The following is a 19,671-nucleotide window of genomic DNA, read 5'->3' as shown; positions in this document are numbered from 1 at the left end:
GTCTTCCAGGATGCTGCGGTCGCTGCTCTCGGCACAAGGAGTTAATCCCCAGATGATCACAGTCTTCATTGATGGATACTATGAAGTAAGGAATTGCTGCTTCTCGTAATGTCGTGCACCATTAGCGGGGCTTTTGGGTGGGAGGGGCTTCCGTTTCGTGTGGGCGGTGCTTGTCTACAATCCGCCGCGGTCCCTTATCTTTTCTCTCCATTACCTTTGTCGTGTCTTCGTGCAGGAACCGATGGACGTGGTCGAGCTGTTTGGACTGAAGGGCATCCAGCACACCCCAATAAGCATCAAGAACGCCCGCGTGGCGCAGGTGACCCCGTATAACTGGCGCTCTGCGCTGCTGGCGTTGTGTCCTGTGTGTCTTCCACATCTCTGTGGGGTTATCCCCATAACATCGGGTCGTGTGACCGCTCTTTTATCCTTGGACTGACATTTTTCCTTTTTTTCCATAGCATTATAAAGCGAGCCTGACTGCCACCTTCAACCTGCACCCGGTGAGTGTCCGCTCGTAGTACCCTGCTCGTAGTGTGCGGTGGTCCAGCATATTCACCACCGAGCCGCGGGGCAGGGCCACATTGCTGCAGCTACACCACCAGTGTCTGGGTATGTGACTGGCCCTGTTACCCTGCAGACACAGCGCACCCTCCTGTCAGCTGTGGGAACATGTGTGGACTACAAACACCAGCATTATGGTGCAAGCAGCTACAGCCATGGCCCACTCACTGGGGCTCTGTTCACATCTGTAGTTATGGAGAAAGTGGTTCATCTGTAGCTCCATCAAGCTATAAGGCAGAGAACCAGGGATCCCTCCACGGCACACACATTATAATCTTCTCCATTCCCTACATTCTCAGGATGCCAAGTTTGCTGTTGTTCTAGAAGAAGATTTGGACGTCTCTGTGGATTTCTTCAGGTGACTTATGATTAATGAACAGTGTGAGAGATCAGTCTGGTCACACGTGGAGTCTGTGCTGCGCTCAGTAGTGTCCTGTGTCTGGTCACACGTGGTGTGTGTGCTGCGCTCAGTAGTGTCCGGTATCTGGTCACACGTGGAGTGTGTGCTGCGCTCAGTAGTGTCCGGTGTCTGGTCACACGTGGTGTGTGTGCTGCGCTCAGTAGTGTCCGGTGTCTGGTCACACGTGGAGCCTGTGCTGCCCTCAGTAGTGTCCGGTGTCTGGTCACACGTGGAGTCTGTGCTGCGCTCAGTAGTGTCCTGTGTCTGGTCACACGTGGTGTGTGTGCTGCGCTCAGTAGTGTCCTGTGTCTGGTCACACGTGGAGCCTGTGCTGCCCTCAGTAGTGTCCGGTCACACGTGGAGCCTGTGCTGCCCTCAGTAGTGTCCGGTGTCTGCTCACACGTGGAGTGTGTGCTGCGCTCAGTAGTGTCCGGTGTCTGGTCACACGTGGAGTGTGTGCTGCGCTCAGTAGTGTTCTGTGTCTGGTCACACGTGGTGTGTGTGTGCTGCGCTCAGTAGTGTCCGGTGTCTGGTCACACGTGGTGTGTATGCTGCGCTCAGTAGTGTCCGGTGTCTGGTCACACGTGGAGTGTGTGCTGCGCTCAGTAGTGTCTGGTCACACGTGGAGTCTGTGCTGCGCTCAGTAGTGTCCTGTGTCTGGTCACACGTGGTGTGTGTGCTGCGCTCAGTAGTGTCTGGTCACACGTGGTGTGTGTGCTGCGCTCAGTAGTGTCCGGTGTCTGGTCACACGTGAAGTGTGTGCTGCGCTCAGTAGTGTCCGGTGTCTGGTCACACGTGGAGCCTGTGCTGCCCTCAGTAGTGTCCGGTGTCTGATCACACGTGGAGTGTGTGCTGCCCTCAGTAGTGTCCTGTGTCTGGTCACACGTGGAGTGTGTGCTGCGCTCAGTAGTGTCCGGTGTCTGATCACACGTGGAGTGTGTGCTGCCCTCAGTAGTGTCCTGTGTCTGGTCACACGTGGAGTGTGTGCTGCCCTCAGTAGTGTCCTGTGTCTGGTCACACGTGGAGTCTATGCTGTGGTCAGCAGTTTCCACTCTGTGTCTGGTAACACGTGGAGTCTGAGCTTGCTCTGACCTCTTACTGTGACTCTGCTGACTGCCTTCTGACCTCCTTGCTGTGTTTCTGCTGATTGCCGTCTGACCTCTGGCTGTGTCTCTGCTGATTGCCTTCTGACCTCCTTGCTGTGTCTCTGCTGATTTGCCGTTTGACCTCTGGCTGTGTCTCTGCTGATTGCCTTCTGACCTCTTAGTGTGACTCTGCTGATTGCCTTCTGACCACCTTACTGTGTTTCTGCTGACTGCCTTCTGACCTCTGGCTGTGTCTCTGCTGATTGCCTTCTGACCTCCTTGCTGTGTTTCTGCTGATTGCCTTCTGACCTCCTTGCTGTGTCTCTGCTGATTGCCGTCTGACCTCTGGCTGTGTCTCTGCTGATTGCCGTCTGACCTCTGGCTGTGTCTCTGCTGATTGCCTTCTGACCTCTGGCTGTGTCTCTGCTGATTGCCTTCTGACCTCTGGCTGTGTCTCTGCTGATGGCCTTCTCACCTCTTTCTGGTCTCTGCTGATGGCCTTCTCACCTCTGCAGCTTCCTTAGTCAGACCATCCATCTCCTGGATGAAGACGAGAGCTTGTACTGCATATCGGCCTGGAACGATCAGGTTTGTCATGGCCAGTGGTGTGTGCGTAGACACTGCTTCTAAGTCGCATCATCCATGTTGTGACTGCAGCGTCCTCTGCATTTCTCAGGGGTATGAACATACCGCAGAGGACCCGTCCCTCCTTTATAGGGTGGAGACCATGCCAGGTCTGGGCTGGGTGCTCAGGAAAACTCTGTACAAGGAGGAACTGGAACCGAAATGGCCGACTCCAGAGAAGGCAAGTGTCCGCGGAGGATGACGTATCCTTCCTTAGTGGGTGGGATGTGCCCATTATCACTCATGTCATTTTTCTTCCCCTGGGCCGGCAAGTTGTGGGACTGGGATATGTGGATGCGGATGCCGGAGCAGAGGAAGGGCCGGGAATGTCTGATCCCTGATGTGTCCAGATCCTATCACTTCGGTATTGTAGGTCTGAACATGAATGGCTATTTCCATGTGAGTATCTGTGCAGGCGATGTGCAGCCGTTTGGTCTGGCTGTCATACTGGACGTGTCTCCCCTAGTGATTTTCTACCCTTGGGCTATTTCTGTTTCTGCCCCTTGTTTTTCCCCCTAGCTGTTGTTCCGATGGACCCCGGCTGAGTGACCCCATGTGTTGTGCCGATTCATACCCTCAGCCCGGTGAAATCTCATTTCCCCCGAGGTGTACCCCTGGGGCTATTATCCTGTTCTTCCTCTGTTACGTTATGATCCAAGCCTTGTGCTTCTCATCATGTCGTGATAATGGCTGTTGCTCTATCATTTGTTCTTCTCCTGTGATAACTCCGGATATTTCTTCCATAGGAAGCTTATTTCAAGAAACACAAGTTCAACACGGTCCCGAACGTGCAGCTCTCTAACGTGGAAAGGTGAGATGTAGAGTGCTGTAGAAGGTGTCATGGGAGCGGGGGCTCCGCTGTGTGACTAAGGCCAAGTTCACTCTAGGCATTTTTTTTCTATAGAAAAACCCGATTTCTTGGCAGGAAAGAAGGTGCAACAAAAACCATGTTTTTTGGTGCGTTTTTTATTCATGCATTTTTTGGGACTAACTTGTGTTTCTTTGTGCACAATAAAGATGAGTGCCCCCAGATAAAAAAAAAAAAAAAAACTTCCTGTAGAACCATACCCCTACATAGATGGATTACACACAGTGTATACACATAGAATAGATGATTACACACAGTATATACACATAGAATAGAAAGATTACACACAGTATATACACATAGAATAGATGATTACACACAGTATATACACATAGAATAGATGATTACATACAGTATATACACATAGAATAGATGGAATACATACAGTATATACCCATAGAATAGATGGAATACACACAGTATATACACATAGAATAGATGGAATACATACAGTATATACACATAGAATAGATGGATTATACACAGTATATACACATAGAATAGATGGATTACACACAGTGTATACACATAGAATAGATGATTACACACAGTATATACACATAGAATAGATGATTACACACAGTGTATACACAGAATAGATGGATTACACACAGTATATACACATAGAATAGATGGATTACACACAGTGTATACACATAGAATAGATGATTACACACAGTATATACACATAGAATAGATGGATTACACACAGTATATACACATAGAATAGATGGATTACACACAGTATATACACATAGAATAGATGGATTACACACAGTATATACACATAGAATAGATGGATTACACACAGTGTATACACATAGAATAGATGATTACACACAGTATATACATAGAATAGATGATTACACACAGTATATACACAGAATAGATGGATTACACACAGTATATACACATAGAATAGATGGATTACACACAGTGTATACACATAGAATAGATGGATTACACACAGTGTATACACATAGAATAGATGATTACACACAGTATATACACATAGAATAGAAGGATTACACACAGTATATACACATAGAATAGATGATTACATACAGTATATACACATAGAATAGATGGATTACACACAGTGTATACACAGAATAGATGGATTACACACAGTATATACACATAGAATAGATGATTACATACAGTATATACACATAGAATAGATGGAATACACACAGTATATACCCATAGAATAGATGGATTACACACAGTATATACACATAGAATAGATGGATTACACACAGTATATACACATAGAATAGATGATTACATACAGTATATACACATAGAATAGATGGAATACACACAGTATATACCCATAGAATAGATGGAATACACACAGTATATACCCATAGAATAGATGGATTACACACAGTATATACACATAGAATAGATGGAATACATACAGTATATACACATAGAATAGAAGGATTACATACAGTGTATACACATAGAATAGAAGGATTACATACAGTGTATACACATAGAATAGAAGGATTACATACAGTGTATACACATAGAATAGAAGGATTACATACAGTGTATACACATAGAATAGATGGATTACATACAATGTATACACATAGAATAGATGGATTACACACAGTATATACACATAGAATAGATGATTACATACAGTATATACACATAGAATAGATGGAATACACACAGTATATACCCATAGAATAGATGGATTACACACAGTATATACACATAGAATAGATGGATTACATACAGTATATACACATAGAATAGATGGATTACATACAGTGTATACACATAGAATAGAAGGATTACATACAGTGTATACACATAGAATAGATGGATTACATACAATGTATACACATAGAATAGATGGATTACACACAGTATATACACATAGAATAGAAGGATTACATACAGTATATACACATAGAATAGATGGATTACACACAGTATATACACATAGAATAGATGGAATACATACAGTATATACACATAGAATAGAAGGATTACATACAGTGTATACACATAGAATAGAAGGATTACATACAGTGTATACACATAGAATAGAAGGATTACATACAGTGTATACACATAGAATAGATGGATTACATACAATGTATACACATAGAATAGATGGATTACATACAATGTATACACATAGAATAGATGGATTACATACAGTGTATACACATAGAATAGATGGATTACATACAATGTATACACATAGAATAGATGATTACACACAGTATATACACATAGAATAGATGATTACACACAGTGTATACACAGAATAGATGATTACATACAGTATACACATAGAATAGATGGATTACACACAGTGTATACACAGAATAGATGATTACATACAGTATATACACATAGAATAGATGGATTACACAAAGTGTATACACAGAATAGATGGATTACATACAATGTATACACATAGAATAGATGATTACACACAGTGTATACACAGAATAGATGGATTACACACAGTGTATACACATAGAATAGATGGATTACATACAATGTATACACATAGAATAGATGAATTACATACAGTGTATACACAGAATAGATGATTACACACAGTGTATACACATAGAATAGATGGATTACATACAGTATACACATAGAATAGATGGATTACACACAGTGTATACACGTAGAATAGATGGATTACATACAGTATACACACGTAGAATAGATGGATTACATACAGTGTATACACGTAGAACAGATGGATTACATACAGTGTATACACATAGAATAGATGGATTACGTACAGTATACACACGTAGAATAGATGGATTACATAGTGTATACACATAGAATAGATGAATTACATACAGTGTATACACATAGAATAGATGGATTACATACAGTGTATACACATAGAATAGATGGATTACATACAGTGTATACACAGAATAGATGGATTACATACAGTGTATACACATAGAATAGATGGATTACACACAGTGTATACACAGAATAGATGGATTACACACAGTGTATACACATAGAATAGATGGATTACGCACAGTATATACACATAGAATAGATGATTACACACAGTGTATACACAGAATAGATGGATTACATACAGTGTATACACATAGAATAGATGGATTACATACAATGTATACACATAGAATAGATGAATTACACACAGTGTATACACAGAATAGATGATTACACACAGTGTATACACATAGAATAGATGGATTACATACAGTGTATACACATAGAATAGATGGATTACATACAGTATACACATAGAATAGATAGATTACACACAGTATATACACGTAGAATAGATGGATTACATACAGTATACACACGTAGAATAGATGGATTACACACAGTATATACACGTAGAATAGATGGATTACATACAGTATATACACATAGAATAGATGGATTACATACAGTATACACCCGTAGAATAGATGGATTACATACAGTGTATACACGTAGAATAGATGGATTACATACAGTATACACACGTAGAATAGATGGATTACATACAGTATACACGTAGAATAGATGATTTCGCACAGTGTATACACGTACAATAGATGGATCACACACAGTGTATACACATAGAATAGATGGATTACACACAGTGTATACACATAGAAGTAGTACAGTGTGTGTGCAGCTTACTGTCCATGTGTTCAATGATTAAAAGATTATTTTTCTGAAAAAAATATTGTGGGCTCCCGCATCATTTTCTTTACCAGCAGAGGGAAAGCTGATGGCTGGGGGCAGATGTTTATAGCCTGGGAAGTAGGTAATACACATGGATCTTCACAGGCTATTAATATCACCTCACAGCTGTATACTAAGCATTTACTGGCTATTAAAATGGGGGACCCCCAAAAAATCATGTATGGTTCCCCCTATAATTAACAACCAGCAAAGGCTATGCAGACAGCTGTGGGCTGATATTAATAACATAGGAAGGGGTCATTGATGCCATGTTTTGTGAGGTGACATCAAGTCCAGAGTTTAGTGATGGGGAGGCGTCTATACGACACCCCCATTACTAACCCCATAGTCATATTGTATAAAAATACAGACCCCCAGTATAAAGTCCTTCAATTGAAAGAATGACACAGGCTCCTTTAATAAATCTTAATTAAACCATACTTGCGACGTCGCCCAGTCCACTGACGCCATTGTCTCCTGCAAGAGAATTAAAATAAGAAACAAAAATATCCCTCACCTGTCCGTCGTTCTGTTCCACGCCATAATCCATGTCTGGGGGATAACGGACAGGTGAGGGACATGTACTCAGCCTGGCTAGTAGCTGTAAATCATTTTGCTGCCGCAATGAAAACTTAATCTCCGAACACTAACAGATACTCGGAGACCACCCGAGCATGCTCGGGAAAACTGGAGCAACGAGTGTATTAGCTCATCACTAGTTCTTATAGACGCTTCTCCATTATTAAACCATGAGCTTGATGTCACCTGACAATACAAAGGTGACATCAACCCCACAAATATGAACCCCACTTACCACCGCTACAGGGCAAGAGTGAAGAGCCGGGCAATTTATCTAATCTAATAGATGCGCCTTTTCTGAGCGGTTACGGGCTGGTATTTTTAGACTGGGGCCATTATCCAGGGCTCCTTGCCAGCCCCCCAGCTGTCTGCTTTAGCTTGGCTGGTTGTCAAAATGGGGGGGACCCCACATTATTTTTTTTAAATTATTTATTTATATAATTAAAAACACAGCGTGGGGACCCCTCTATTCTTTATAACCAGACTTGCTAATGCTGACAGCTGAGGGTTGCCTGGCTGGTTACCAAAAATACAGGGGAACCCACCCAGGTTTTTATTTATTTAGAGCGCAGGAGTCGGCTGATGAATACTCCCATCGGACGCCTGCTCTCACTGTTATCAGCAGCAGGCGTAGGCTGATGAGAGCAGTAGTCCCATCAGCTGACGACAGTGACTTAATACCTCCGATCACAGCTGCTGGCTCATACTATCTTTTGATATCGTAGGAGTCGCGACTGACCGGAAGGGATGATTTTACCGCCAATGAGAAGCGGTGTTTGCCATGTTGTCAAGCATATAACAGCGTGGAAAATCCTGTATGTTCAGGCCCCCCATTCAAGTGAATGAGATCCGGGTCCGCTGCCCAGCGTCTCTGCTGGATGACAGGCTGTATGGTCGTATCATGCAACCATGCAGCCGGCCATCTAGATGTAGCAGAGCCGATTGTGAGGTCACATCCTGCTGTCCTTGACTTTTCTGCAGCAAATACGGTGCAAAAAAATCAACCTGCGCTTTCACCATCAATTCAAGTCAATGGGTGAAAAACGCTGAAAGAAGTGACATGTTCTATGTCAAAAAAGTAGCAAAGCACAAAATCCTGATGAGAAAAATTAAACAATGTGTGTGCATGAGATTTCTGAAATCTCATAGGCGTTACTGGTACTGTAAAAAGCAGCTGTAAATCAGCATAGAAAAAAGCAGCAAAACTGCCCAGTGTGAACATAGGATTAGAGGGAACCTGATTGCTGATACAAGCTGCTCGGGGACTTACATCACTGCAGACTACAGTGTGTTCCAAATTATTATGCAAATTGGATTTAGTGTCATAAAGATTTAATTGTTTTGTTTTTCAAATAAACTCGTGGATGGTATTGTGTCTCAGGGCTCAATGGATCACTGAAATCAATCTTAAACACATGTGATAATTGGTTTTCCTGGTGATTTTAATTAAAGGAAAACTACTTAAAAATGATGTTCCACATTATTAAGCAGGTCACAGGTTTCAAGCAATATGGGAAATAAAAAGGATCTCTCTGCTGCTGAAAAGCGTTAAATAGTGCAATGCCTTGGACAAGGTATGAAAAAATTAGATATTTCACGAAAACTTAAGAGTGATCATCATACTCTGATGAGATTTGTGACTGAAACAGAGCACAGACAGAGTTCATGCAAATAAAGGCATAATGAGGAAGGTTTCTGCCAGACAAATTCATCGGATTAAGAGAGCAGCTGCCAAAATACCATTACAAAGCAGCAAACAGATATTTGAAGATGCTGGTGCGTCTGGAGTCCCTCGAACCTCAAGGTGTAGGATCCTTCAAAGGCTTGCTGTGGTGCATAAACCTACTATTCGGCCACTCCTAAACAGTATTCACAAGCAGAAATGGTTGCAGTGGGCTCAGACATACATGAAGACTAATTTTCAAACAGTCACTGATGAGTGTGGAGCAACCCTGGATGGTCCAGATGGATGGAGTAGTGGATGGTTGGTGGATGGCCACCATGTCCCAACAAGGCTTCAGCGTCAGCAAGGAGGTGGAGGAGTCATGCTTTAGGCCGGAATCATGGGGAAACAGCTGGCGGGGCCCTTTAAGGTCCCTGAAGGTGTGAAAATGACCTCTGCAAAGTATATAGAGTTTCTGACTGACAACTTTCCTCTATGGTATAAAAAGCAGAAACGTGCCTTCAGGAGCAAAATCATCTTCATGCTGACAATGCCCCATCTCATGCTGCAAAGAATCCCTCTGAGTCATTGGCTGCTATGGGCATAAAAGGAGATAAACTCATGGTGTGGCCACCATCTTCCCCTGACCTCAACCCTACAGAGAACCATTGGAGGATCATAAAGCAAAAGTTCTATGAGGGTGGGAGGCCGTTCACATCCAAACAGCAGCTCTGGGAGGCAAAGAAATACAAGGAGAAACTCTCCATAAACTCACAAGTTCAATGGATGCAGGAATTGTGAAGGTGACATCACAGAAGGCTCCTATGTTACATGTAACTTGGCCTGTTGGGAGGTTCTGGAGGTAAATAGCTTTTTTGTTCAGTGAATGTGATCTCCTAATGCTGCAAATTCCACAAATGAGCATTTTCAGTTCTTTATATCAAATGTTTAGAAATTCTACTGTGCCTAATAATTTGGAACAGTGCATTGTGGGGTTTTATTCATTTTGGAGATTATACTGTTATCATTGGGAGGTTTCTTCAATAAAATTCGATGTATAATCTAACGGGTTATGACTTTTATTAGACTGACTGTCATTTGCACCGACCATTTAGGAAAATCAGAGAAAAACGTCATTTGCATAATAATTTGGAACACCGTGTAGTCGGACAGGTGGATCCCTGGCGGCGGCTTCTCACCCAGTGATTGGTGTCTGCCTATGTACAGGTCCTTCTCAAAAAATTAGCATATAGTGTTAAATGTCATTATTTACCATAATGTAATGATTACAATTAAACTTTCATATATTATAGATTCATTATCCACCAACTGCAATTTGTCAGGTCTTTTATTGTTTTAATACTGATGATTTTGGCATACAACTCCTGATAACCCAAAAAACCTGTCTCAATAAATTAGCATATCAAGAAAAGGTTCTCTAAACGACCTATTACCCTAATCTTCTGAATCAACTAATTAACTCTAAACACATGCAAAAGATACCTGAGGCTTTTAAAAACTCCCTGCCTGGTTCATTACTCAAAACCCCCATCATGGGTAAGACTAGCGACCTGACAGATGTCAAGAAGGCCATCATTGACACCCTCAAGCAAGAGGGTAAGACCCAGAAAGAAATTTCTCAACAAATAGGCTGTTCCCAGAGTGCTGTATCAAGGCACCTCAATGGTAAGTCTGTTGGAAAGAAACAATGTGGCAGAAAACGCTGTACAACGAGAAGAGGTGACCGGACCCTGAGGAAGATTGTGGAGAAGGACCGATTCCAGACCTTGGGGAACCTGAGGAAGCAGTGGACTGAGTCTGGTGTGGAAACATCCAGAGCCACCGTGCACAGGCGTGTGCAGGAAATGGGCTACAGGTGCCGCATTCCCCAGGTAAACAGCGGCAGAAGCGCCTGACCTGGGCTACAGAGAAGCAGCACTGGACTGTTGCTAAGTGGTCCCAAGTACTTTTTTCTGATGAAAGCAAATTTTGCATGTCATTCGGAAATCAAGGTGCCAGAGTCTGGAGGAAGACTGGGGAGAAGGAAATGCCAAAATGCCTGAAGTCCAGTGTCAAGTACCCACAGTCAGTGATGGTGTGGGGTGCCATGTCAGCTGCTGGTGTTGGTCCACTGTGTTTCATCAAGGGCAGGGTCAATGCAGCTAGCTATCAGGAGATTTTGGAGCACTTCATGCTTCCATCGGCTGAAATGCTTTATGGAGATGAAGATTTCATTTTTCAGCACGACCTGGCACCTGCTCACAGTGCCAAAACCACTGGTAAATGGTTTACTGACCATGGTATTACTGTGCTCAATTGGCCTGCCAACTCTCCTGACCTGAACCCCATAGAGAATCTGTGGGATATTGTGAAGAGAAGTTGAGAGACGCAAGACCCAACACTCTGGATGAGCTTAAGGCCGCTATTGAAGCATCCTGGGCCTCCATAACATCTCAGCAGTGTCACAGGCTGATTGCCTCCATGCCACGCCGCATTGAAGCAGTCATTTCTGCCAAAGGATTCCCGACCAAGTATTGAGTGCATAACTGAACATTATTATTTGATGGTTTTTTGTTTGTTATTAAAAAACACTTTTATTTGATTGGACGGGTGAAATATGCCAATTTATTGAGACAGGTTTTTTGGGTTATCAGGAGTTGTATGCCAAAATCATCAGTATTAAAACAATAAAAGACCTGACAAATTTCAGTTGGTGGATAATGAATCTATAATATATGAAAGTTTAATTGTAATCATTACATTATGGTAAATAATGAAATTTAACACTATATGCTAATTTTTTGAGAAGGACCTGTACACATGCGGCAGGAGAAGCCACTGGGATCCGCCTGTCTGACTAGTCTCGTGCCGCTCAGTCCGCAGCGGCTATGGAATTAGGTTTCCCTTTACAGCAGCTCCGCGTTTCAGAGTTAAATGCGTACAAGTGCTTCACACAAAATGAGAATATCATCGAAAAGTGAATTTATTTCAGTTCTTCAATACAAAAAGTGAATCTCCTATATTCTATAGAGTCATTACACACAGAGTGATCTATTTTTGTGTTTATTTCTGTTAATGTTGATGATTATGGCTTACAGCCAATGAAAACACACGAGTCATTATCTCAGTAAATTAGAATAACGAACTAAAAACACCTGTAAAGAAACGCCATGGCTGCCTAATCTATATCATTTGGATGGGTTTAAACATTGGAGTCTAAAATGAGAAGAACGATGAGCACATGGTTTAGAGGGAGATCCGCTCCTGGAGATCTCACAAATACAGGATGAATATGGACTACCCAACACGGACCGTTATAAGTATCCTCGGTTACGGCGTGCATGTCCCGTCCTAAACAACGAAGTGACCAGAAATGGTGGAATACAGGGAACAGCCAGCTCCCATGGAGGACTGATCTCGTTACTTTATAGATCTCTGCTGGACCTGGTATTAGTAATGGGAGGGCGTGATCGGCTGTAATGAAATACCGGAAAGTTCCACAGTTGTCCCTGAGCGAGTCCCATAGATGTTCCCACTTACTGGTATTGCACCAGTCCTATAGAACACCCCAATTTCTCCACGATATAGGGTTTCGACCTAACCCCCTATGTGATGTAGAACAGCCCGGCTAACATGCTTCATATGATGTGGACGTGCTAAGCTTTGGATACTTTTTGGAGGGATGTACTAGTGATCATTATAGATCCCTCACCATTAGGCTTCTTTTACACTTACCGGGTTTAACAAGCTGCATTGCCGCAATTTTCATGGTCTGCCGCAATATCGGACCGCAAAAAACTTGCGGATCGCCGTTTTCCGGGTTTACAATACTATAGGAAAAGTATTGGGGAAAAAAAACAGCGGTCCGCAAAACCGGAAGTCACGGTGCACCACAAAAAGAACCTTCCGTTGTTTTTGCGGCCCCATTGATTTATAATGGGGGCCGTGTCCATAAGCCGTGAAAAAGATCAAGCAGGCTCAATCTTTTTCCACAGCCATAACTACTGCCATACAGTGCGCCATGGGATTATTGCTGCCCGTTTTTGCGGCCCCATAGCAAAATCATGGCAAGTGTAAAAGAAGCCTTAGTATGTATACTGGGATATATAGAAGATCTGAGCACTGACGAACATGGCAAAATAGCGGTGGCACGCATGTTATATATGGCCAGGAAATGGATAGCCCAACATTGGTTATCAGAGCTGCCGCCCACAGTAACAGAATTTATAAATACAATTAATTGACTATTAAATCTGGAGCAAAATATATATTTGAAAGGGAAGGCCATCTCCAAATTTGAAAAAAATATGGGTTCCATGGATTGACGGCTCGGCCTAGCATCTCGAGAACTGCCAAGATTTAGACTAGGTCTGTTATGATTTATGTCTAGATTTAGTTTAAATACTTGATAGATGCCGAATTCCATATTGGGCAGCTTTAGTCCTGTATACAAATGTGCCCAGCCAAGTTCTGGATTCCCCATTATTATTGTTACGATAGTAGGTATTCATAGTGCAAGACTTACAATCTGCTGTGGACAGATCTGTGAAAGATTTATCTTATGTTTAAAAGGGTGACATGTTGTGGGAGGGATAGAAGAGGGATTGGGTCCCGTTTATGGTTGTGTTGTTGTTTTCTGTTGTTATAAAAATAATTTTAATAATGAAAAAAAAATTGATTAAAAAAAAAAAAAAACACCTGTAAAGGTTCCTAAGTGTTTATAAAGGTCCTTAGTCTGTTTCAGTTGCTCCACAATCATGGGGAAGACTGCTGACCTGACAGATGTCCAGAAGGTAGTCATTGACACACTCCACAAGGAGGGGAAGCCACAAAAGGTCATTGGTAAAGAAGCCGGCTGTTCACACAGTGCTGTATCCAAGAATATTAATGGAAAGTGGAGTGGAAGGAAACAGTGTGGTAGAAAAAGGTGCACAAGCAACCGGGATAACCGCAGCCTGGAAAGGATTGTTAAGAAAAGGCCATTCATTAATGTGGGGAGATTCACAAGGAGCGGACTGCTGCTGGAGTCATTGCTTCACCACACACAGACGTCTCCAGGACATGGGCTACAAGTGTCACATTCCTTGTGTCAGCCACTCATGACCAATAGACAACGCCAGAAGTGTCTTACCTGGGCCAAGGAGGAAAAGAACTGGACTGTTATCAGGGGTCCAAGCTCCCAGAGTCTGGAGGAAGAGTGGAGAGGCCACAATCTAACCTGCTGGAGGTCTGATGTGAAGTGTCCACAATCAGTGATGGTTTGGGAGCCATGTCATCTGCTGGTGTAGGTCCACTGTGTTTTACCAAGAACAAAGTCAGCGCCGCCGTCTACCAGGACATTGTAGAGCACTTCATGCTTCCCTCTGCCGACAAGCTTTTTGGAGATGGAAATGTCATTCTCCAGCAGGACTTGGCCTCTGTCCACACGGCCAAAAGTACCAATACCTGGTGTAAAAACAACAGTATCACTGGGCTTAATTGGCTGCAAACTCTCCTGACCTTATCCCCATAGAGAATCTATGGAGTATTGTCAGGAGGAAGATGAGACACCAGACCCAACAATGCAGACGAGCTGAAGGCTGCTATCAAAGCAACCTGGGCTTCCATAACCCCTCAGCAATGCCACAGGCTGATCGCCTCCATGCCACACCGCATTGATGCAGTTATTGATGCACAAGGAGCCGCAACCAAGTATTGAGTGCATTTACTGATCATACATTTCAGTAGGACGACATTTCAGATGTTAAAATTATTGTTCCAGCTGGTGTTATAAAGTATTCTAAATTTACTGAGATAATGACTTCTGGGTTTTCATTGGCTGTAAGCCATAATCATCAACATTAACAGAAATAATACAAAAAATCCAAGACTCATATTGTTCAGTGAACTAAGTGAAAATTGCCTAGCTACCCTCATACCACTCCATATTGCATATACCAACAAAGGAGAAACATAGGAGTTTGTGGTAAAATTTATAACAAATCTTTATTATCAAAATTACACATAAATAGACAAAATATTGAAAGATGTGATAACAAGGACACCAATCCAAGTAACATTCAGCACCCTGCTTCAAGGGGAAAGCTGAGCTGTATAGTGGAGAAACGCGCGTCGGGGTGCATCCAGAGGTGTATATCAGCACCGGTAGGGGTAACTTACATTCATTTGGCCACATATTTATGTTGTGACTATATGCACTTTATATGTGATTATATGCGGTTGGGTGGCAGCATGACAAAAAGGACCTTTGGGTCTAGGGATATCATTATGTATTAACCACTAGGTCACAATGAGTGGCGTCCTCCCTCCAAAGACTTTGGGAGTACATGGATGGACTTGATATTGGATTGGGTTATATTTAATACACTTGTAGTCCCTTTGTTTGGGACAGATACTCAGCAGGGTGCTGAATGTTACCTGGATTGGTGTCCTTGTTATCACATCTTTTAATATTTTGTCTATGTGTAATTTTGATAATAAAGATTTGTTATAAATTTTACCACAAACTACTATGTTTCTCCTTTGTTGGTATTAACAGAAATAAACACATGAAATAGATCGCTCTGTGTGTAATGACTCAATAGAATACATGAGATTCACTTTTTGTATTGAAGCACTGAAATAAATTAACTTTTTTATGATATTCTAATTTTGTGAGAAGCACTTGTATGTTTGAAGTCCTACAGAAAGTACCCAATGCTGCCTGTGAGTCGGCACATGTCAGCTGTCAGGTTCCCGTTAGTTGGCCATACACATGTACCCGATGCTTCCTGGGGTTGGCACATGTCGGCTGTCAGGTTCCCGATAGTTGGCCATACACATGTGCCCGATGCTGCCTGTGGGTCGGCACATATCAGCTGTCAGGTTCCTGTTAGTTGGCCATAAACATGTGCCCGATGCTTCCTGGGGTCGGCACATGTCGGCTGTCAGGTTCCTGTTAGTTGGCCATACACATGTGCCCGATGCTTCCTGGGGTCGGCACATGTCAGGTTCCCGTTAGTTGGCCATACACATGTGCTCGATGCTTCCTGGGGTTGGCACATGTCAGCTGTCAGGTCCCCGTTAGTTGGCCATACACATGTGCCCGATGCTTCCTGGGGTTGGCACATGTCAGCTGTCAGGTTCCCGTTAGTTGGCCATACACATGTGCCCGATGCTTCCTGGGGTTGGCACATGTCAGCTGTTAGGTACCCGTTAGTTGGCCATACACATGTGCCCGATGCTTCCTGGGGTTGGCACATGTCAGCTGTCAGGTACCCGTTAGTTGGCCATACACATGTGCCCGATGCTTCCTGGGGTTGGCACATGTCAGCTGTCAGGTTCCCGTTAGTTGGCCATACACATGTGCCCGATGCTTCCTGGGGTTGGCACATGTCAGCTGTCAGGTTCCCGATAGTTGGCCATACACATGTGCCCGATCTTCCTGCGGTCGGCACATGTCAGGTCCCCGTTAGTTGGCCATACACATGTGCCCGATGCTTCCTGGGGTTGGCACATGTCAGTTGTCAGGTTCCTGATAGTTGGCCATACACATGTGCCCGATGCTTCCTGGGGTTGGCACATGTCAGCTGTCAGGTTCCCGATAGTTGGCCATACACATGTGCCCGATGCTTCCTGGGGTCGGCACATGTCAGGTCCCCGTTAGTTGGCCATACACATGTGCCCGATGCTTCCTGGGGTCGGCACATGTCAGCTGTCAGGTTCCCGATAGTTGGCCATACACATGTGCCCGATGCTTCCTGGGGTCGGCACATGTCAGGTCCCCGTTAGTTGGCCATACACATGTGCTCGATGCTTCCTGGGTTTGGCACATGTCAGCTGTCAGGTCCCCGTTAGTTGGCCATACACATGTGCCCGATGCTTCCTGGGGTCGGCACATGTCAGGTTCCCGTTAGTTGGCCATACACATGTGCCCGATGCTTCCTAGGGTTTGCACATGTCAGCTGTTAGGTACCCGTTAGTTGGCCATACACATGTGCCCGATGCTTCCTGGGGTCGGCACATGTCAGGTTCCCGTTAGTTGGCCATACACATGTGCTCGATACTTCCTGGGGTTGGCACATGTCAGCTGTCAGGTCCCCGTTAGTTGGCCATACACATGTGCCCGATGCTTCCTGGGGTTGGCACATGTCAGCTGTCAGGTTCCCGTTAGTTGGCCATACACATGTGCCCGATGCTTCCTGGGGTTGGCACATGTCAGCTGTTAGGTACCCGTTAGTTGGCCATACACATGTGCCCGATGCTTCCTGGGGTTGGCACATGTCAGCTGTCAGGTACCCGTTAGTTGGCCATACACATGTGCCCGATGCTTCCTGGGGTTGGCACATGTCAGCTGTCAGGTTCCCGTTAGTTGGCCATACACATGTGCCCGATGCTTCCTGGGGTTGGCACATGTCAGCTGTCAGGTTCCCGATAGTTGGCCATACACATGTGCCCGATCTTCCTGGGGTCGGCACATGTCAGGTCCCCGTTAGTTGGCCATACACATGTGCCCGATGCTTCCTGGGGTTGGCACATGTCAGTTGTCAGGTTCCTGATAGTTGGCCGTACACATGTGCCCGATGCTTCCTGGGGTTGGCACATGTCAGCTGTCAGGTTCCCGATAGTTGGCCATACACATGTGCCCGATGCTTCCTGGGGTCGGCACATGTCAGGTCCCCGTTAGTTGGCCATACACATGTGCCCGATGCTTCCTGGGGTCGGCACATGTCAGCTGTCAGGTTCCCGATAGTTGGCCATACACATGTGCCCGATGCTTCCTGGGGTTGGCACATGTCAGGTGTCAGGTCCCCGTTAGTTGGCCATACACATGTGCCCGATGCTTCCTGGGGTTGGCACATGTCAGGTTCCCGATAGTTGGCCATACACATGTGCCCGATAATTCCTGGGGTTGGCACATGTCAGCTGTCAGGTTCCCGATAGTTGGCCATACACATGTGCCCGATGCTTCCTGGGGTCGGCACATGTCAGGTCCCCGTTAGTTGGCCATACACATGTGCCCGATGCTTCCTGGGGTTGGCACATGTCAGGTGTCAGGTCCCCGTTAGTTGGCCATACACATGTGCCCGATGCTTCCTGGGGTTGGCACATGTCAGGTTCCCGATAGTTGGCCATACACATGTGCCCAATAATTCCTGGAGTTGGCACATGTCAGCTGTCAGGTTCCCGATAGTTGGCCATACACATGTGCCCGATGCTTCCTGGGGTCGGGACATATCAACTGTCAGGTCCCCGTTAGTTGGCCATACACATGTGCCCGATGCTTCCTGGGGTTGGCACATGTCAGCTGTCAGGTTCCCGTTAGTTGGCCATACACATGTGCCCGATGCTTCCTGGGGTTGGCACATGTCAGCTGTTAGGTACCCGTTAGTTGGCCATACACATGTGCCCGATGCTTCCTGGGGTTGGCACATGTCAGCTGTCAGGTACCCGTTAGTTGGCCATACACATGTGCCCGATGCTTCCTGGGGTTGGCACATGTCAGCTGTCAGGTTCCCGTTAGTTGGCCATACACATGTGCCCGATGCTTCCTGGGGTTGGCACATGTCAGCTGTCAGGTTCCCGATAGTTGGCCATACACATGTGCCCGATCTTCCTGGGGTCGGCACATGTCAGGTCCCCGTTAGTTGGCCATACACATGTGCCCGATGCTTCCTGGGGTTGGCACATGTCAGTTGTCAGGTTCCTGATAGTTGGCCGTACACATGTGCCCGATGCTTCCTGGGGTTGGCACATGTCAGCTGTCAGGTTCCCGATAGTTGGCCATACACATGTGCCCGATGCTTCCTGGGGTCGGCACATGTCAGGTCCCCGTTAGTTGGCCATACACATGTGCCCGATGCTTCCTGGGGTCGGCACATGTCAGCTGTCAGGTTCCCGATAGTTGGCCATACACATGTGCCCGATGCTTCCTGGGGTTGGCACATGTCAGGTGTCAGGTCCCCGTTAGTTGGCCATACACATGTGCCCGATGCTTCCTGGGGTTGGCACATGTCAGGTTCCCGATAGTTGGCCATACACATGTGCCCGATAATTCCTGGGGTTGGCACATGTCAGCTGTCAGGTTCCCGATAGTTGGCCATACACATGTGCCCGATGCTTCCTGGGGTCGGCACATGTCAGGTCCCCGTTAGTTGGCCATACACATGTGCCCGATGCTTCCTGGGGTTGG

At 44.9% G+C, this 19,671-nt stretch overlaps 1 protein-coding gene across 1 annotated transcript in view; it reads left to right on the top strand.

The window, feature by feature from the left end:
- Positions 1-19,671, top strand: part of POMGNT1 (protein O-linked mannose N-acetylglucosaminyltransferase 1 (beta 1,2-)) — a 131,746-nt gene that overhangs the window by 95,662 nt on the left and 16,413 nt on the right. The window contains exons 11-18 of the mRNA XM_077278903.1: positions 10-85; positions 236-319; positions 462-503; positions 864-922; positions 2,565-2,637; positions 2,726-2,854; positions 2,947-3,072; positions 3,420-3,484. Coding sequence (XP_077135018.1) covers positions 10-85; positions 236-319; positions 462-503; positions 864-922; positions 2,565-2,637; positions 2,726-2,854; positions 2,947-3,072; positions 3,420-3,484 — 654 coding nt within the window. The remainder of the gene's footprint in view (positions 1-9; positions 86-235; positions 320-461; positions 504-863; positions 923-2,564; positions 2,638-2,725; positions 2,855-2,946; positions 3,073-3,419; positions 3,485-19,671) is intronic.

This window comes from Ranitomeya variabilis, chromosome 8 (genome assembly GCF_051348905.1).
Source record: "Ranitomeya variabilis isolate aRanVar5 chromosome 8, aRanVar5.hap1, whole genome shotgun sequence".
NCBI lineage: Eukaryota > Metazoa > Chordata > Amphibia > Anura > Dendrobatidae > Ranitomeya > Ranitomeya variabilis.
The sequence above is the reverse complement of the archived record's forward strand: the minus strand, read 5'-3'. Positions and strand labels throughout refer to the sequence as shown.